We start from the raw sequence: 20,406 nt of genomic DNA, 5'->3' as shown, positions 1-20,406 counted from the left end.
CCCCACAAGCTCCAGGGACAGCTGGGAGACGCAGCAAGTCTCCCCGCTGTCCCCGGACCTGATCTCAAGGCGGGCGGCAGGGAGAAGAGCGCTTCTCCCTGCTGCCTGCCCCACAAGCTCCGGGGACAGCAGGGAGACGCAGCAAGTCTCCCTGCTGTCCCCGGACCTGATCTCAAGGCGGGCGGCGGGGAGAAGAGCGCTTCTCCTATGGGCCGGTGCGTCCTATGGGGCGAAAAATACGGTAGATCTTTCAGGACCAGTGTTACACAGTCTCGGCGGCCACTCCCAGTCACCAGTTCAGGTGCTGCATTCTGGATTGGTTGTAGTTTCTGGGTCACCTTCAAAAGTAGTAGAGCACATTGCAGTAGTCCAAGCGGGAGATAACTAGAGCATGCACCACTCTGGCGAGACAGTCTGTGGGCAAGTAGGGTCTCAGCCTGCGTACCAGATGGGGCTGGTAGACAGCTGCCCTGGACACAGTACACCCTGCCCCTACTTGTAATCATAAATGCACAAGCAGTCTCCCTTCAAAGATTGCCTGCACGCAGTCTGGAGGAGCAGACATTTCCTGTTGTGGAAGTGAACATTTCCTGACTAACAATTGAAGGGGGACATTCAGTTAGGTTAACCTAAAAATCTGTTTGTGAATTCCCCCCCCCCCAACCAGGCCTCAAAGCCTCAAGCACTTTTCAAACTGCACTTTTCATTTTCTCTAAGACTAAAAAAGCTTTTAGCTAAGCATTTTCTATGTAACAAAGGTAGCTGAATTAAAACAATGCCTTTCACTCTCAGGCCAACTGACCTTGGCAATAGCACATTTAGCTTGTTGCACACTCTCTTCCGGGAACAGAGCCAGGGAACAAGGTAAACATTTCTATGTAAACCTATGAAGGGGGAGAGGAAAAAAGGGGGATAAAAACCTGCTTGTAAAATGTTTTCAGCTGTCTGTTTTGTGAATCCATCACACAGGTGCCTCTGCCCGCCCCCCTGCCCCCCCAGGAATGGCAGAAAAGCTCTTTCTCTGGATTTAACCCCTTGGTGTCATTTGACTCTTTTGTCTCTCCCCGGACGCAACGCTTTCCTACCCATGGTTAAAGGGCCTAGAAAGGCTGCACAATGAGCCTCTATTTTTGCAGTATTAATAAAGCAGCAGTATTAGGCTATAGGACGCGCAGGCACAGTAGTATGTTGAAGTTTGGTAAAAGTTATGTCAGCAGAATTAAGGTTACAGGCTTGGAACGCAGTTGCAGCCAGCAGCAGGGTGCTTGTTTTCCAAATAAGGGAAGGAGAAGTTTGGGCGACTTATAATTGGTTTTGTATTATTTTCTTTGTCTGTGAAACTGACCCCTGCGGGCAACGCCCTAGGGTCCAGACTTTGGGAACAATCTCTTTGAAACACTCTGCTGCACAGCAAAATAAAGGAACTTTTGACTCTCCTCTCATGTTTCTGATTGGTAAGAACCAGGAAGAACAGGGGTTTTTCCGGCAACACTGTCACTGAAACTCTTTTGAGTACCAACATTTAGCCTACCCACAAGCACATCAAATATCAACATAAAGGATGTCTGGAGCAAAACAGCTGAATGTATAGCCTTCATCTTAGAACTACTGGTTTTTTTTCACCTATACACGTTTCCCTAGAAATCAGATTTCCTATGATCTAAAAGAAATTTCCCTCTGACAATTGTAAAGATAACCAATCATTTTGGATACATATTATGGGCTTTAGGTATTGCCACACAGGGTCTTCCCTTGCTGAGAGACTCAGGTTTGCATTGAGTTTACGGATAAGCTGAGATTTAAAAATGTCTCAGCCTGCATACCAGATGGAGCTGGTAGACAGCTGCCCTGGACACAGAATTGACCTGCGCCTCCATGGACAGCTAAGCATTTTTCTGCATTGCAGAGGGTTGGACTAGAAGACTTCCAGACTCCCTTCCAACTCTACAACTCTATGAATACAGGTAAACTCAGAAAAAGGCAAAATATATAAAGGCCAAGCCATTTGTGTTCAATCAGGAGAGACACCAGGAACAGCTGGCTGGCTCATGGGAGATGGATGAAGTTCCCAAAGCATCCAGGATTCCCCAAATGGGCATCTGGTTTCCCACTGGGAGAGCAGGATGCAGGAAGATGGACCCTTGTCCTGATCCTGAATTACATCAAGAGTATGTAAAAGATTGGGACGCGGGTGGCAATGTGGGTTAAACCACTGTGCCTAGGGCTTGCCAAGCAGAAGGTTGCAGTACGAATCCCTGCACTGGGATGAGCTCCCGTTGTTCGGTCCCTGCTCCTGCCAACCTAGCAGTTCGAAAGCACATCAAAGTGCAAGTAGATAAATAGGTACCACTCCGGCGGGAAGGTAAATGGTGTTTCTGTGCGCTGCTTTGGTTCGCCAGAAGCAGCTTAGTCATGCTGGCCACATTAATGTACGCTGGCTCCCTCAGCCAATAAAGCAAGATGAGCGCCGCAACCCCAGAATCAGCCACGACTGGACTTAATGGTCAGGGGTCCCTTTACCTTTATGTAAAAGATCAAAGTGGAAGTTGGAAATGGAATACAGGCATTTAGCATTTTCAAGATCATTTACCTGTTTGTGTATATGCACCTTCAGGAAGAATCCCTGAGTCTTCTCCCCGAGGACGAATCAGGTGTGCACCCACCTCCCTTCATTTTGGGGGTCTCCCTCCCCCCCCCCACCTGTCAGGCAGCTTCCCTGTTTGCTCTCTCTTTCCGTCTCCACATCCCACCAGCACTGCATTGCATTGCAATCCTGCCCCCAAAAAACATGCTTTTATGCCTGCACTGGGCCCATCCTGCACCCTGGATTTGATCTCTCTCAGGAAAGAAAGAGCATCAAAATCTACTGAAGGGGGAACCCGTTTCCTCCCCCCACTTTGCCCCAAGTCCAGTTGGGGAGGAGGGGGCATTTATTTAATTCCTCTAGTCTTGAGGCTATTTAAAAGGTCCTTAAGACCCTAATCAGTTTCAAATCCCGTCACCGATTCGCCCATTTCCCTTCCAGAAGGGAAAGTGAGCAGGTGCTTTTTCAGGGTTCAGGAAATCCGAAATGTGCCTCTCTCAGCCACTTTTGGGGCACAAAAGCAGCACAACCAACCCTCACCGGTTCCTCCCGCCCCCCAACACGGGCATTTCCAGCTAGGGTGTTCACTTTCTAGCAAGGCAACTCTACAACTCCCCAGCTTGTCAGCCCCCCATCCTTGACTTTTGAAAGTGGCCTCTTCCCACCTTTGAAAAAAGCAAATTGTTTGCTCTTTTTGCCTCCTTCTTATATCAGCCTCCCACTAGGTGTGGCTTTCGGTTATTAGCTACCCCTCCCAGTTTGATGCCATCCTCAAATTGGTGGTCTGACACCCCATAAACCACTCGAGGTGACACATTCAGCTGCTTTAAACTAAGCATCCTTTATGAAAATAAAAAAAATCCTTCCAGTAGCACCTTTAAGACCAACTAAGTTAGTTCTTGGTATGAGCTTTTGTGTGCATGCACAGTTCTTCAGATACTAACTTAGTTCTTGGTATGAGCTTTCGTGTGCATGCACACTTCTTCATCCTTTATGAGACTGAGTTGGCGCTACCAACTGTCTCTGTTAGTCTTTTCTGCTTCCATCTGTAATCGTCACAAAAATGGCAATATGTGTAGCCCATCTCCCCTTTTCAAGAGGAGAATTTGGTAATATGAATCCAAAACGTTTGGTTACCTCCACATTTGTCAAAGATAAATTTCTCCTTTGGATCAGTGGAAATTTGATTTGTAAGAGATTTGTATATGTGAAAAGAAAGCAAATCAGATTTCCACTGATCCAAAAGAGAAACTTATCTCTGACAAATGTGGAGGTAACCAAACGTTTTGGATTCATCTCCACCCCCATCGTTCAACCCGGATGGGCCAGGGGCCTTCTGGCGGTTCCCCACTGCGAGAAGCGAAGTTACAGGGAACCAGGCACAGGGCCTTCTTGGTAGTGGCACCCGCCCTGCGAAACGCCCTCCCACCAGATGTCAAGGAAATAAGCAACTATCTGACTTTTAGAAGACATCTGAAGGCAGCCCTGTTTAGGGAAGCTTTTAATGTTTAATAGACTACAGTGGTATCTCAGGTTAAGTACTTAATTCGTTCTGGAGGTCCGTTCTTAACCTGAAACTGTTCTTAACCTAAAGCACCACTTTAGCTAATGGGGCCTCCAGCTGCTGCCATGCCGCCAGAGCACGATTTCTGTTCTCATCCTGAAACAAAGTTCTTAACCTGAAGCACTATTTCTGGGTTAGCGGAGTCTGTAACCTGAAGCATATGTAACCTGAAGCATATGTAACCCGAGGTACCACTGTATTGTATTTTAATATTCTGTTGGAAGCCGCCCAGAGTGGCTGGGGAAACCCAGGCAGATGGGCGGGGTATGTATGTATGTATGTATGTATGTATGTATAAATAAATAAATAAATATTATTAGGCTACCACTGCAGCAGTTTTAATCTAAACATCCTTTATGTTGATATTTGATATGCTTCTGAATAGACTAAAGGTTGGTACTCAAAATAGCCCCAGTTACAGGACAGTCTGAAGAGCTGGTCAGATTGTGAAACTTTATTTAGAATAAAAGGTAGGAGGCCCAAAAGCGAAAAAACAAAACAAAAAAACACCACCACCCCAGGTTAAAGATTACAAAACAAAGCAGACTGCTGTAGCTCTTTACCTGGACTAAGCATAGCCTATTCACAAGCAGTATAGTATTTCTAGTGTACTAATGCGTAACACAGCAAATGGCCAGTCTCTCGCTGGTATGGAAGATGCACTGTGGACCCCGTCATGAAAAGGGATGGGATTAAAGCTGCTAGGGCAGCTCAGGTTTTAAGGTCCTGCCCCCCCTAATCTTTGGAGGGAGTGGCCTGTGGCTCTTTTTCAACATGTAGAGTCAAAGTCAAATATATCACATTTCCCAAGTAGACATCCTAAGCCACCAGAAGACCCCAAATACAAGCCACCCACAATTGGCGTATGATGGTGAAGCACTCATAAGCCTGCCCCCTCCCCAATCTGCCCCCTTCCGGCTTGTCACGATGCACGATGCGCATATCAAATGCAAGTCAATCGATCGTTGCTTGTAGTCGCCTTGTGATACCTGAGATACGTGACCATTTTCCTTAAAGGAAAGGGTGATGGCAGTAGAACAGTGTCTTTAGCCACACCTCTGACCAAGGAGCTACGCTTTGTCTTATCTCCTTTTCCACCACTTGGATTTACACCAAATCTGTGCCCCATTCCAAATTTCAAACAGGGCCAGCCCAAACATTAGGCAGAGTGAGGATACTGCCTCAGACACTTAACATAGCAGTGCTAGGAATTTATTCTTTCCCCCTTATAATCAATTATGGTGGCTATGAATGTGTATTGATTACTTTGCATAACTCTAAGATGAAACATAGCTGCCATACATTGTACTTTTGGCAGTTCGGTTCCATTAGGCTTCACTGTTGATGGTTTTTTCTCACCAAGCAGGAACAAAACCTTACATCATAGTACATTGCAGCTCTTCTCATGCTCCATTCTCTGCTATGTGGGTTCTTTGATGTGTAGCAAGGTTTCCACTCTGGCTGAAGCTCTTTCCACACTCCATACATTTAAATGGTTTCTCCCCAGTATGGGTTCTTTGATGTAAAGTAAGGTTATTCTGACGACGGAAGCTCTTTCCACACTCAAGGCATTGAAATGGTTTTTCCCCTGTGTGGGCTCTTTGATGCACAGTCAGTCCACTCCTACAAGTGAAGCCCTTTCCACACTCCATGCATTCAAACGGTTTCTCCCCAGTGTGGGTTCTCTGATGTACAGTAAGCGCACTCCTACAAGTGAAGCTCTTTCCACACTTCATGCATAAAAATGGTTTCTCCCCAGTGTGAGTTCTTTGATGTAAAGTAAGATAATAATTGAGACTAAAACTCTTTCCACACTCCATACATTGAAATGGTTTCTCCCCAGTGTGGGTCCTTTGATGTGCAGTAAGGCTTCCGCTATGTCTGAAGCTCTTTCCACACTCCATACATTTGAATGGTTTCTCCCCGGTGTGGGCTCTTTGATGGAAAGTAAGGTTACTCCTACGACGAAAGGTCTTTCCACACTCCATGCATTCATACGGTTTCTCCCCAGTGTGTGTTCTTTGATGTACAGTAAGTGCACTCCTACAATTAAAGCTCTTTCCACACTCCATGCATTCAAACGGTTTCTCCCCGGTGTGGGTTCTTTGATGTAAAGTAAGAGAGTGACTAAAAGTGAAACTCTTCCCACACACCATACATTGAAATGGTTTCTCTGCTGTGTGGGTTCTTTGATGGGCAGTAAGGTTTCCACTCTGGCTGAAGCTCTTTCCACATACCATACATTCAAATGGTTTCTCCCCAGTGTGGGTTCTTTCATGTAAACTAAGGTTACTCCTATGACTGAAGCTCTTTCCACACTCTATGCATTTATGCAGTTTCTCCCCAGTGTGGGATCTCTGATGTAAAGTAAGATTGTGATTGAGACTGAAACTCTTTTCACACAACATAGGTTTAAATCGATTTTCCCCGGTGTGGGTTCTTTGATGCACAATAAGGACACTACTTGAACAGAAGCTCTTTCCACACTCCATGGATGTATGTGGTTTCTCCCCAGTATGGGTTCTTTGATGTAACGTAAGATGGTGATTAAGACTGAAACACTTTCCACACACCATACATTTAAATGGTTTCTCCCCTGTGTGGGTTCTTTGATGTGCAATAAGGTTTCCGCTCTGGCTGAAACTCTTTCCACACTCCATGCATTTGAACGGTTTCTCCCCTGTATGGGTTTTTTTATGCTTGACAAGGTTACCAGCACTGCTTAAGCTCTTTCCACACTCCGTGCATTTAAACATTTTCTCCCCTGTTTGGGTTCCTTGATGTAAACTAACGCTTCCACTCTGACTGAAGCTCTTTCCACACTCTACACTGCTACTTCCTGTGCATTCTTCCTGTGGATTCAGGGATACATGGACACCAATATCCTGAGTAGTAAGGGAGTTATTTTTCCAGTTCTCCCACGTATTTCCTACATACTTTTCGGTTGATTGTTGATTTACAAAGGTCTCTTTCTGTGCTTCATGCTCCATGTTTTCTACAGACACCATGGATGGCTCATCATATTTCTCACTCTTCTGCCCATTACCTGTTTTGAGGCAGAAAAAGAAAATGCCATTCAAATTGCAAGTTAAAGCAGAGACTCTCATTGTAGGTCAGGCCCAGTTCTCAGCTTCTCTGATTTTACCATTTTCAAGCATGTCTCCCTACTTCTCTCCCTCCTCAGCTACATCTGAAGTTAGCTTCTGAATATCCTACAGTCTCAACTCAGCACCTACCTGCTGATATCTCCCCTTCTTTGGGATTCTGGAGAAATGGATCTTGTCTTTCTTCCCAACAGGAGTTGAAGTCTGATTCTTTCAAGGAAAGAGACAATATTAGTTACTTTGGGCCACAAAATATAAAGCCATTTCAAATCAATGCATATACCTATGACCTCAAATCCAAGATACAAAATAATAATAATATTATTCCGACTAAACATCAGGGCTTTCTGACGGTAAGAGCTGTTTGACAATGGAACAGTCTCTCTCTGGAGGTTATGGACTCTCCTTCCTTGCATGTTCTTAAGCAGAGGTTGGGTGGCCATCTGTCATGGATGCTTGAGTTGAGATTTTTGCATTGCAGGGGGTTGGGTTAGATGACCTTTGGGGTCCCTTCCAACTCTACATTTCAATGATCCAATGAAAAGGGATCACATATCCGGACCAGATACATCACTTGAAAATTTGTCACTGACCCATGCTAAACTAAAGTAAAAAACTCCAGGGAAACATGTACAGTGGATGCTTGGGTTGCAAACGTGATCCATGCGGGAGGCAGGTTCACAACCCACAGCTTTTGCAACCCGTCTGCGCACCCGCGGGTTGCGATTCGGCGCTTCTGTGCATGCGTAAAGTGTGATTTAGCGCATGCGCGAGCGCCAAAACCCAGAAGTAACCCTTTCTGGTACTTCCTGGTTTCGGTGCATCTGTAACCCGAAAACACGCAACCTGAAGCGTCTGTAACCCAATATATGACTGTACTCTTAAAAGTGTGTTGAAAATAATAATAATAATAATAATAATAATAATAATAATAATAATAATAATTCCTTCCAGTAGCACCTTAAAGACCAACTAAGTTAGTTCTTGGTATGAGCTTTCGTGTGCATGCACACTGTGTATCTGAAGAAGTGTGCATGCACACGAAAGCTCATACCAAGAACTAACTTAGTTGGTCTTTAAGGTGCTACTGGAAGGATTTTTTTTATTTTGACTATGGCAGACCAACACGGCTGGTTGTAATAATAATAATAATACTTCTGTACTGTTTTGTACTGTTTTATTGCTGTTAGCTGCCCTGAGCCCGGCTTCGGCTGGGGAGGGCGGGATATAAATAAAATTTATTATTACTATTATTATTATTATTATAAGCTACAGGGGTACCTCAAGTTACAAACACCTCAGGTTACAAACGCTTCAGGTTACAAACTCCACTAACCTGGAAGAGTTACCTCAAGTTGAGAAATTTGCCCCAGGATAAGAACGGAAATCGTGTGCTGGTGGTGCAGTGGCAGCAAGAGGCCCCATTAGCGAAAGCACGCCTCGAGTTAAGAACAGTTTCAGGTTAAGAACGGACCTCCGGAATGAATTAAGTTCGTAACTAGAGGTACCACTGTAGTTAGCCTTTTTCAGGAGCTTATATTGGCCCAAATATAAGCCGCACTCCCCCCCCCCCGCCAACAGTGAAAAGTTAAAGTGCAGCTTAAATTTGCAATATTACAAAAAATGGCTTTTATGATATTGCAGCTGAAACAGACATACAGTAAAATGGAACGTGTGTGAGTGCCTGCTGAATTTTAAGGGAGCAACTTATATTCAGGTATTGTCTTTTTATCTCCCCCACCCCATGAATTTTAAACGTGCGGCTTATTTGCGGGTGCAGCTTATATTCGGTATGTAATTTGTCCCTTGGACATATCTGAGGATTGGAAAGTAGCCAATGGAATAATTTTTCATTTTATTTTTTAGAAAAAGGGAATGGAAGTGACAGGCTGGTTAATTTAACATCTGTCCCTGGACTAGATGACCTGTGGGGTCCCTTCCAACTCTTATGATTCTAAGCCATGGGTAGGCAAACTAAGGCCTGGGGGCTGGATCCAGCCCAATCGCCTTCTAAATCCGGCCCACGGACGGTCCGGGAATCAGTATGTTTTTACATGAGTAAAATGTGTCCTTTTATTTAAAATGCATCTCTGGGTTATTTGTGGCACATAGGAATTTGTTCATTTCCCAACAAAGTATAATCCGGCCCCCCGCAAGGTCTGAGGGGCAGTGGACCGGCCCCCTGCTGAAAAAATCTGCTGTCTATAAAAATTCACAAATCTTTTCCTGATTTCTTTCGGATTTTCTATTTATTTTCCTTCCACTGTAATTTTATTTATTGTATTTCACGCTTGTCAGAGCTGCTTGAAGATCCTAGCTCACAGAGGATCACGCTAGCCAGCGGTCATTAAGTAAAAGTCTTTATTGAATTACAGTTTCCATTCTCACGCTGCTGCGCGCAACTCTACGCCTAGTGGCTAGGTCGGCGAAGCTCCGTCTGAGTCTCCGCCCTGTGTGCACCAACTTAATATCCTAGCCTTGCTCCACCTTTTCCTCCTGACTGTCCTCCTCTGGGTCCCTCTACCCCCCGGGGCTTCTTCCTTCCGGGATTCTTCTGACGCTGACCCAGACCCTCCTGCCTCCTTGCGCCGGGCTTTAGGACCTGGTTCCCTTTCGGGGCTGCTTACTGCGCCGCCTTCCTCTGCATTTGAACTTGGCGCGCGCGCCCAACCTTCCACTTTCCTCTCAACCGTTTCTTCGCTTCCCGATGGAGGTGTGGCCACTCCCGACTCATGTCCTCCCTCCTGTGGAGGTGTGGCCACTCCTGACTCATGTCCTCCCTCCTGTGGTGAGCTGCCAGCGCTTCCCCCCTGGCTCCCTTCCTCTTCCCTGCTTCCTGGCGGTGACGCTGGTCCCGATTTCCAGCTGCTCCCCCCTGAGTCCTCTCTGGCTCTGTCTTCCTGGGGTGCCCCCCTAGACTCCCCCCTTGCCCTCGCCACTGGTGCTCCTTTCTGTGAATCCTCTGATTCACTGGAAAGACTAGGAGATCTCGGGTCGTCGTCATCACTCATCTTTTCTTCTGCCTCCTCCCCTTCACTCTCTGTTTCCTCCCTTGCCCGTGCTTCTGCTCCTAAACCCCTGACATCCATCCCCCCCTCGAAGCCCCCCATTCCCCCCTCCCCTCCTTCCGGTGCTGGAGCTGGGTGCTGCTGTTGCAAAGGGACGAACGTCGGATATCGGTCGCTTCCCGTGTCAGGCCTCCATCTGAAGTCTCCCGGGTCTTCCTCCCTGCTCTCGTCGACGACAGTCACCTCCGCTTCCATCTCTGTGCCGCCGTGCTCGAAACCAGGGTCGTCCCCGAAAACGTCCATGTCCGTCTCTCCCTCACTTCCTCCTGTCGGTGTTGCTCATCCTGGGCCTTCCAGCCATCGTCTGCGCCACTGCTCCTCTGGTCTATCGTCCCACCAATACGAGGGTTCTGATGCAGATCCCGAGGGTGACCCCTCCGGGGAACGGGCGTCTCGTGTCGGTTCCTCGTCCGAGTCGAACCCCCGGAACGTGCTGGCCGAAAGCGTGGGCGTGAAAAGCCAGTCGTCGAAAAAGTCTGCTGGCATAGGTCTATGTGGGAAGAGGGCATGAAACTCGTCTTTGAGCAGAGGTTCGTCTAAGGCGTAGCCCGGCACCCAGCTGTTCGCACTGGCCGGGGTGCCCTCCTTGGCGAGAAAGTATTCTACCCCCTCTTCCCCCCATCTGGAGTCCAAAATCTCAGTGACTTCGTTGATGCGCTCCTTCTGTGCCACTCCCGCGTGCCCTGTTCTGTCTCTGGCCGGACTCGGCGCCGTTCCGGGTTCCTGGAACCTGTGCGGTGCCTTGTAGGGAGTGAGCACCGATCTGTGGAATACCGGATGCATTCTGGAACCCTCCGGAAGTGCCAGTCTGAAAGCTACCGGGTTGACCTGCTCTTCGACTTGGTAGGGCCCCAGTTGTTTATGCCCTAGTTTCTTCTTGGCCAACGACCTGGCCGGCACTGCGTGGGCTGCTAACCAAACCCAGTCTCCCACGTGGAGCTCTTCTCCAACCCTCCTGTGCTTGTCTGCTTGTACCTTGTATGCGTGCTTGGCCAGCTCCAGGTGGCGCCTCAGCTGATCGTGGACTTCCTGCAGCTCCGACGCGAACGCATCTGCTGTCTGCGGCTCCCCCTCCCCCATTCTTTCCAGTCCCGGGAAGGTTCTGGGGTGCCTCCCGTTGTTGGCGAAGAACGGCGTGACCCCCGTGGACACGTGCTTCGTGTTGTTGTAGGCGAACTTGGCAAGCGGCAGGTAATCCACCCACGTCGCAGGCTGTTGATTTGCATAACATCTCAGGTACTGCTGCATGATGGCATTGACCCGCTCTGCTTGCCCGTTGGTCTGCGGGTGTCTCGCCGACGCCAGGTTGATCTTGACGTTCAGGAAGCCCATCAGCTTCTGCCAGAAATTCGAGATGAACTGCCGCCCCCGGTCGGACAGAATAGACCGTGGCAGACCGTGAACCTTGAACACGTGGTCTATGAACAGTTTGGCGGTTTGCTCCGCCGTGGCCACCTTAGCACACGGAATGAAATGCGCCATCTTGGAAAACAGGTCCACCACCACCAGCACTGCCGTCTTGCCCCTCGAGCTGGGCAGATCCGTGACAAAGTCCAGGGCCACCCTTTCCCAAGGTTCGACCGGAGTTTGCAGCGGTTCCAACAGTCCGGCCGGCGGTCTGTGCACTGGTTTGGCCCTCTGGCAGGTGTCACACCTCGCCACGTAGTCTGCGACCTCCCCTCTCATTCCAGGCCACCAGAAATCCCTGGCTACTAATTCCACCGTCTTCTCCTTGCCAAAGTGCCCGGCCGTGGGCGCGTCGTGCAGCTGCTGCAGCACCTTGGCTCGAAGTTCGTCTCCCGGCACGTAGATGGCCCCTTTACGGATGAGCAATCCATCTCTTAGCTGGAAACCGTCGGCCGCTGCCTTGCCCCTTTGCACCTCTGCCATCTTTGCTTGTGCGAAGGAGTCCCCCTGCAACGCTCGTCGCACCGCCTCTAGGTCCACGGTCGCCGCGGCGCACGCCCACACTGTTGGTGCGAAGATGTGCATGGCGGCCGCTGGTGTTGCGTCCTCCAGATACTGTGGCTTACGGGAGAGAGCGTCTGCCATGATGTTGGTGTCCCCCGGGACATACTCTATTCGGAAGTCGAAGTTTGCAAAGAACTCAGCCCAACGTATCTGCCTCTGGTTCAGGAACTGTGCCGTGCGCCAGTGCTCTAGATTCTTGTGGTCCGTGCAAACCTGCACCGTGTGCTTGGCGCCGATCAGAAAGTGCCTCCACGCCTTGAACGCTGCGTGAATGGCCAGCAACTCCCTGTCCCAGATGGTGTAGTTCTGTTCGGACTTGCTGAGCTTCCTGGAGTAAAACGCTCCCGGTCGCCACACCCCCTGCGGGTCTTTCTGCAGCAGGACCGCCCCCACGGCTCTGTCCGAGGCGTCTGTCTCCACCCTCATTGGCTTGCTGGGGTTGACATGAAGCAGCTGCTCTTCCGACGCGAAGAGACGCTTGAGTGCCTGAAAGGACTGCTCCGCCTGCTCTGTCCAACCGAACTTCTTTTTCTTGGAGCTAAGCGTGTCAGTGATGGCCGCTGTCTGCATAGCGAAGCCCTTGATAAACTTGCGATAGAAGTTCGCAAAGCCGACAAACCGTTGGACCTCCTTCCGGTTGCGCGGACTCTTCCAATCCAACACCGCTCGAACCTTGGCGCTGTCCATGGCGAGCCCCTTGTCAGACAGCTTGTAGCCCAGAAAATCCACCTCCGGCACGTCAAATTGGCACTTCTCCAGCTTGGCGTAGAGCCTATGTTGCTTTAGCCTGCTCAGCACTTCCTTGACGTGCCCGTCATGCTCCTGCCGCGACTCCGAAAAGATCAGGATGTCATCTAAGAAACAGACGCACGTCTTGTAGAGAAGTCCTGCCAACACGTGATGCATAAACGCTTGAAAAACGTGGGAGCCATTTTGCAATCCAAAAGGCATAACTCTATATTCGTAGGTCCCCAGTGGCGTGAACATGGCTGTCTTCCACTCATCTCCTTCCCGCATGCGAATGAGGTTGTACGCCCCCCGCAGGTCCAGCTTGGTGAACACTCTGCCCTTCCGTACCTTTGCGAGGAGGTCGTCAATACGGGGCATGGGGAAGTCCGATGGCCTAGTCAGACTGTTCAAAATCCTGTAATCCACTACCAGTCTTTTTTGGGGCGTGTCCCGCTTCTTAACAAAGAATACGGGACTGCCCCCCACTGCCCTGGACTCCCGGATGAAGCCGCGTTGCAAATTATGATCAATGAACGCCTTGAGTTCTTGCAGTTCGTCCTCTGACATGGAATACAGTTTCCCTTTAGGCAGCGCCGCCCCCGGCAGCAGGTCAATTTTGCAGTCATATGGTCTGTGAGGGGGTAGCCTGTCTGCCTCCTTCTCGCAGAAAACTTCCAAAAATTCAGCGTACTTGTGGGGAATCGCTTGCAGCGTGCCTAGCAGCAGCTGTGACTCCTCTTCCTCTCCTTCCTGCCTGGGCACGATGCAGTGTTCAGCACAAAAGGAAGAGCCGAAGGTCAGCTGCCTCTGGTACCAAGCCATCGCTGGGCTGTGCTTGTCCAGCCAACTCATGCCCAATACAATGGGCGTGTCAGATAGTTGAGTGACGTTGAAGCTGATGATTTCTCTGTGATTCCCAAGTCGCATCACCATTGGTGGCGTCTGCTTCACCACTTGCCCCCCGAGCAGCTCCCTGCCATCCACCGTGACAACCTGCAGGGGCAGTGTGGCCGGCAGCAACTGCACAGCGTGCCTGTCGACAAAGTCCTGCCCTATAAAGTCCGCATTGCTGCCTGAGTCAATGGTGATTGGTACGTCCATGGTGATTCCATTGGGCAGCTGGAGAGACGCTGTGAGCCTCACTACTGGTTTGGGCGGGAGGGGGTTCACGGGCTGTAAAATCTCTGGGGACTGCGTCACTAACACGTCTGGCTGGGCCCCAGTGCCTCTTCCTCCAGCCAGACAGCCTCGTTTCCCTGCTGTGGTCCTCCTTGCTGTGTTGCTGCAGTCACCATTGCTGAGGCTGCAGTGAACTTGTGGGGCCTCTGGGGACACTCTTTCGCCATATGCCCTGGCTCCTCACAGACGTAACACTTCCTGTTCCCTCTAGGAGGCTTCGCTTTCACTGCTGCCGGTGCTAGGGCTCTGGCTGCTGACTGAGCCCTTGCACCTCCCACCTCCATAGGTTCGGCTCCTCCTCCTGGCGGAGGCGTGGATTGCGCCCGCGCTGCTTCCCTGGGAAAGAAGGAGGGGCCCCCGGCTGGTTCGCGCCCTCCACGCCCTTCGTCCCTGTTCCACGGACGTCCTTCCAGCCTCACCCCCACTGCCAGTGCCCTCTGCACGACCTCCTGGGTGGTTCGGGGTCTCTCCCCCCTCGCTATCTCATCTTTAATCGAGTTGTGCAGCCCCTCCCAAAAGAGGTCTCTTACAGGAGCCGAATCTCTGTCCCATTCCAGGGCACTGACCAAGGCGAAAAAGCGGGCATGATACTGCCTGACGCTGGCCCTCCCTTGTCTCAGCCCATGCACCTCCTTCCGTGCAAGATCCACGTCAATACTTGATAAAAAACACCCATCCATTGCTTTAATAAAGGCATCTGCATTCTGTAGCGCCGGATCCTTATCTCTCCATAAATTGCGTAGCCATGCTCTCGCATCCCCATGCAGATGGGACATGATGAACCCCACTCTCTCTTGTTCATCTCTAAAGTCTTTATGCAGCAGTTGCAGTGCGCACAGTACGTCGGCTCTAAAATTGGGATACTGTTGCAGGTTCCCATCGAAGTGAGAGACCAGCCCGCCTGTCCGTCTCGCCAACCCAATTCCCTCCTGCCGGGGTGTCTGCTTTGTCAGCACGTCTAACCTGACCTGGAGATCCCTGCAGGCTGCGGCTGCCTCCTCCTCTCTCTTCCTGGATGCGAGAGCCTCGGCGTTCAGTTGTGCCACCGCGTTTCTGAGTTCCTCTATCTGCTGCTCAGCCGTCATGTCGTCTGCCGTTCGTGAGCTCGCTAGTAGGCACCTGTGTCTCTCCCCTCCTCGAGGCTGTAGATGCCCACAAGTGGAGACGGAGCTTACTGTCAGAGCTGCTTGAAGATCCTAGCTCACAGAGGATCACGCTAGCCAGCGGTCATTAAGTAAAAGTCTTTATTGAATTACAGTTTCCATTCTCACGCTGCTGCGCGCAACTCTACGCCTAGTGGCTAGGTCGGCGAAGCTCCGTCTGAGTCTCCGCCCTGTGTGCACCAACTTAATATCCTAGCCTTGCTCCACCTTTTCCTCCTGACTGTCCTCCTCTGGGTCCCTCTACCCCCCGGGGCTTCTTCCTTCCGGGATTCTTCTGACGCTGACCCAGACCCTCCTGCCTCCTTGCGCCGGGCTTTAGGACCTGGTTCCCTTTCGGGGCTGCTTACTGCGCCGCCTTCCTCTGCATTTGAACTTGGCGCGCGCGCCCAACCTTCCACTTTCCTCTCAACCGTTTCTTCGCTTCCCGATGGAGGTGTGGCCACTCCCGACTCATGTCCTCCCTCCTGTGGAGGTGTGGCCACTCCTGACTCATGTCCTCCCTCCTGTGGTGAGCTGCCAGCGCTTCCCCCCTGGCTCCCTTCCTCTTCCCTGCTTCCTGGCGGTGACGCTGGTCCCGATTTCCAGCTGCTCCCCCCTGAGTCCTCTCTGGCTCTGTCTTCCTGGGGTGCCCCCCTAGACTCCCCCCTTGCCCTCGCCACTGGTGCTCCTTTCTGTGAATCCTCTGATTCACTGGAAAGACTAGGAGATCTCGGGTCGTCGTCATCACTCATCTTTTCTTCTGCCTCCTCCCCTTCACTCTCTGTTTCCTCCCTTGCCCGTGCTTCTGCTCCTAAACCCCTGACAACGCTTTTCTTTTTTTAATCTGCCAAGCCAACCGTTTTCCTGATTTATTAGCACGTTCGAAATTTTTCTGTTCCATTCTTTCCATTCCACTTCTTGATTTATTAACATTGCAAACTGGCTTTGTAGCATTTTAATATTTTGATTTGGAATACTGTGTGCAGTTTTGGCCCCCTTACCTCCAAACGAACAAGTATAAAGTTGGAGGAGGTTTGGAAATGGACAACGAAAACAATGAGGGGGATGCAGCAACTCCTTTATGCTGAATGTGACGCGCAGCGTAAATTAATAATGCAGAGTTTTTAAGTGAAAGAATAAGAGCTTTACTGAGTTAAAATAAACTTCTTCATAATCAACATGGTTCCAAACAGTTTGACTGTGTTAACGGAGAAATCTGAGGGCTCTCTTGGACAAAAAACCAGGACACCAGCCAGGAATACCAGAGCAAAACAGCAGCCAGTAGGCTTGGTCTTGATTGAAGACTGTCGGGACAGGACTCCCACCTGCCACAAGGTGGAACAAGATGGAAGCCCCGAACAAAATAAGACCCCAACTTTTATTAGATGCTAATCCCCATGTAAGGGACGCGGGTGGCGCTGTGGGTTAAACCACAGAGCCTAGGACTTGCTGATCAGAAGGTTGGCGGTTCGAATCCCCGCAACGGGGTGAGCTCCCGTTGCTCGGTCCCTTCTCCTGCCAACCTAGCAGTTCGAAAGCACGTCAAAGTGCAAGTAGATAAATAGGTACCACTCCGGCGGAAAGGTAAACGGCGTTTCCGTGTGCTGCTCTGGTTTGCCAGAAGCAGCTTAGTCATGCTGGCCACATGACCCGGAAGCTGTACGCCGGCTCCCTCGGCCAATAAAGCGAGATGAGCGCCGCAACCCCAGAGTCGGCCACGAGTGGACCTAATGGTCAGGGGTCCCTTTACCTTTAATCCCCATGTTACACCCCCTCCAAACTACATCACGGTTACATCATGAAAAGGGAGGTCTGGTGGCAGGAATCTGAGCATCCTGGACACTACCCCATGGTTCCCCTTGCCCTCCATCAAACACTCATCAAGTGTAACAAAAAAGATATTTACATTTCCCTGTTTCCCAGCAAAGTTTATCCCACCCTTTTGTCTTCATCTGGGTTTGCTATTTCTGGAATGGCTACCCGTCTGGCACTCAGGTATCAGGATGCCAGAAATTATCCCTCAGGCAGAGGGGCTGCTGAGCAGCTGATCTCACATGTCTATAAGTTTTCCCAGTGAGCCAGTACATAGATACATTCATCAGTGAATTCTTACATTTGGTATCGTGCAACAGAGGCCCTCTGAATAGTCAGGAAGAAACTGTGATGAAGTGTTTTGTGGGGACAAATCACAAAAGTGATTGTGCTGATTTTGGTAGTGGGCTGCATGTGTATGATATCTGCTGGAGGGGCAACCTCCCCCCTCAAACCTATACATAAATCCCCACAACTGAGATTACATACTGACTCTGCTCATAACTGAGGGAGACTGACTCTGACTGAAATCTTACACAGAGAACACAGAGAGAAAATGGCTGCTACTTATAAGGAGAATGAGTCACATGTCAGAGTGACTCAGCAGTTAGCAGTTAGGCCTCAATAACTTTAGTGGGCCCAAATGATAGCGCAGTCCCAGCACTTCCCAGCCTGCTTTGCTGCTTCTGCTCTCATGTGTCTTTGTCACATGACAGAATGTTGGAAGGTTGAGGACAGATGAAAGAAGGTCCTTCCAGAGTGAATAGTTAAACTAGGGAACTTTCCCACAGGGGGCAGTGATGGCCACAAACTTGGGTGGCTTAAAAAGAATAGAAGACAACTGCTTTGAGAAGAGGTCTTTCGATGGTTACTGCTTGTTCCTACATGGCATGAATGAAGGGCTCAAACAGCAGATTCACACCTCCAACGTCTAACAGCCAAGAGGAATAAAAATCTGCTGTTACCTAGAGAGGCCACCATCTCATAATTCTCCTCCATGACTTCCTTGTGCAGAGCTCGTTGGCCTGGATCCAGCAGAGCCCACTCCTCCTCCGTGAAAAACACAGCCACTTCCTCAAAGGTCAAGAGGGCCTGGAAGAAGAAGAAAACAGAGCTTCTCTTAGATCCCCTTCATCCCCTCTAAACACTGAGGGAAGCTGGGTTGTCCCATCTGTGCCTCTTCCCTCCTCCCGTTGCTCTTTCCCTACCTGAGGAAGCTGCCTGGCTCCTCTTTCCACTCCACTGATAAGAAGAGACAGTCCAAACAGTGCCTCTGAGGCCATTGCGCTTCCACTTCTGGGACTCCCTCACCTGTTGCCAAGATGCACTTCAAAGCAGGGAGCAGCTCTTTGATGTGAGCAATGGAGAAAGACAGATTTATTTAGGGTGGGAGACAAATAATAATAATAATAATAATAATAATAATAATAATAATAATAATACAGTGGTGCCCCGCAAGACGAAATTAATTCGTTCCGCAAGTTTTGTCGTCTAGCGAATTTTTCGTCTTGCGAATCACGAAATCCCATAGGAATGCATTGAAAATCAATTAATGCGTTCCTATGGTCAAAAAAAGTCCAAACAAAGCCAAATTTGGTACAACAACAGTTTATTAACTGCTCTTTAAAGTCACACATACTGTAAAGAGCAGTTCAAAAAGTGAAGGGAAAATAAATTAACTTTATAAACAAAACATGTCTTTGTTTTTAGACAAAGAAAACAAAGTCGCGAGACGTTTTCGTCTTGCGAAACAAGCCCATAGGGAAATTCGTCTTGCGAGGCAAATGGAAAATGGAAAAACCTTTCGTCTAGCGAGTTTTTTGTCTTGCGAGGCATTCGTCTTGCGAGGTACCACTGTAATAATTTATTTATATCCCGCCCTCCCCAACCGAAGCTCAGAGCGGCGAACAACAATAAAAGTAACACAACATTCCAAAATCAATTCATTTTAATATCAATTCAAAGTCAAATTAATGGCAACCATTGGGCTAGAGTTCTGTGAGGATTACCGAAGGAGGGGGTGAGACTGTTCCTTGGCCAAAGGCCTGGTGGAGCAGCTCTGTCTTGCAGGCCCTGCGGAAAGATGTCAATCCTGCAAGGCCCTAGCCTCTTGTGACAGAGCGTTCCACCTGATTGGGGCCACAGCCGAAAAAGCCCTGGCTCTGGTTGAGGCCAGCCTAACCTCCCTGTGGCCCGGGACCTTACACAGATGGCATACCTTTGACAGGGAACAAATATTAAGCAAAGGTAGACATCTGGAATTCGCTTACCCTTCTCAATAGGCAAATCCTTGTTTCCTTTTGCCTCCTTTTCACATCAGCCTCTTTCTTACTAAGGAAGCTCCAGAGGCCGATTTCCCTTGACATTGTCCTCTCTCTCTCACAACCCCCCCCCCAATCTACTTCAAGCTCTCCCGCTCTCCAAATCAAAAGGTGTCTCTGTTCTCCAGCTGTTTCCCTGCACCAAAGCAGCCCCCCCCCACGAGCCCACTGAGGCAGAGTCTGGAAGGAGCAATGGAGGGGGTGGGCAGGCAAGAGGGGGCAGTGGTGAGAGGGGAGATGCAGGCTCTTCAGCAGAGCATCACTAGGTGGAATGGGGCTGCAACCCCTTTGAATGGAAGAGGACCGACCAAGCTTGCACAAGACGGGAGCTGCCAACCTATTTGCAGTTAGGTTGCATGGGGGCGGGTTTGTCTCTGGCAGCCCCCCACCTCGCCCCCTCCTATCCCCTAGGGATGTTGGCTTGATCTCTCTGCTTCAAAGAGGATCTTGCAATGCAAACCCTGTTGGGGGAAGAGGGCCCTATTTTGCAGCCGGATTGCCTGGATCCCCCCCCCCCCACGGAACCTACTTGCCTCTCACCCCCCTCCCCAAATCCTTCCTCCCCTCCCCTCCCAGCTGCCCAGTTTGTAGATTAAGGCGGAGGAAAAGCAAGTCCTTCACCCTCCTCCCACGCCCAAATACGCTGCACCTCTTTCTCCCCTTCAACCGGCCAGCTTCTCTTCTGGGGCTGTGCATGGAGACCCCCCGCCGCTCCCCTCCAACTTTGCCACTTCCATCCCTCCTCCCCCTGCAAAAAAACCCCTTCCTGCCTCTCTAGGAAGCGCAGCTCGATAGACCCAAGCGGAAATCCTGATTCCCCGCAAGCAAAGCTCTATGTAATCTCGTTTATTTAGTGAGAAGGTCGCAGGTTCGATCCCCGGCAGCGGCAGCCAGAAAAGACCCCCGCCCTGAAAAAACGGCGGTGGAAGAAG

At 49.9% G+C, this 20,406-nt stretch overlaps 2 protein-coding genes across 4 annotated transcripts in view; one reads left to right on the top strand and one right to left on the bottom strand.

Annotated features, from left to right (window-relative positions):
- The window catches only part of LOC310701187 (uncharacterized protein), a 267,686-nt gene that overhangs the window by 59,094 nt on the left and 188,186 nt on the right, over positions 1 to 20,406 (top strand). The gene's annotated exons all lie outside the window — the stretch shown is intronic.
- On the bottom strand, positions 4,588 to 20,273 carry LOC310701370 (uncharacterized protein). Of its 3 annotated transcripts, none has more exons than XM_083492145.1 (5): positions 20,124 to 20,273; positions 18,362 to 18,500; positions 18,119 to 18,245; positions 7,385 to 7,462; positions 4,588 to 7,194 (listed from the first exon to the last, which is right to left on the bottom strand). In XM_083492145.1, exons 2-5 carry the CDS (start codon positions 18,434 to 18,436, stop codon positions 5,552 to 5,554), a joined length of 1,923 nt encoding a protein of 640 aa, XP_083348271.1. In that variant the 5' UTR covers positions 18,437 to 18,500; positions 20,124 to 20,273; the 3' UTR covers positions 4,588 to 5,551. The 3 variants fall into 3 exon arrangements, with proteins under 3 accessions (XP_083348271.1, XP_083348272.1, XP_083348273.1); XM_083492146.1 differs by lacking the exon at positions 20,124 to 20,273 and adding an exon at positions 19,424 to 20,117; XM_083492147.1 differs by lacking the exon at positions 7,385 to 7,462.

The sequence above is a fragment of the Podarcis liolepis genome (assembly GCF_965112155.1).
Source record: "Podarcis liolepis genome assembly, chromosome: 2".
NCBI lineage: Eukaryota > Metazoa > Chordata > Lepidosauria > Squamata > Lacertidae > Podarcis > Podarcis liolepis.
Note: the sequence above shows the minus strand (reverse complement) of the source record. Positions and strands in the feature narration are given on the sequence as shown.

What these genes read in the sequence shown, in the direction of transcription:
- LOC310701370 (XM_083492145.1), bottom strand. Translation starts at nt 18,436, where the DNA reads ATGGCCTCAGAGGCACTGTTTGGACTGTCTCTTCTTATCAGTGGAGTG. An exon ending in TGAGATGGTGGCCTCTCTAG is followed by an intron (nt 7,463 to 18,118) that starts GTAACAGCAGAT and finishes TTTCCTTGAAAG; the next exon opens with AATCAGACTTCAACTCCTGT. An exon ending in AGAAGGGGAGATATCAGCAG is followed by an intron (nt 7,195 to 7,384) that starts GTAGGTGCTGAG and finishes GCCTCAAAACAG; the next exon opens with GTAATGGGCAGAAGAGTGAG.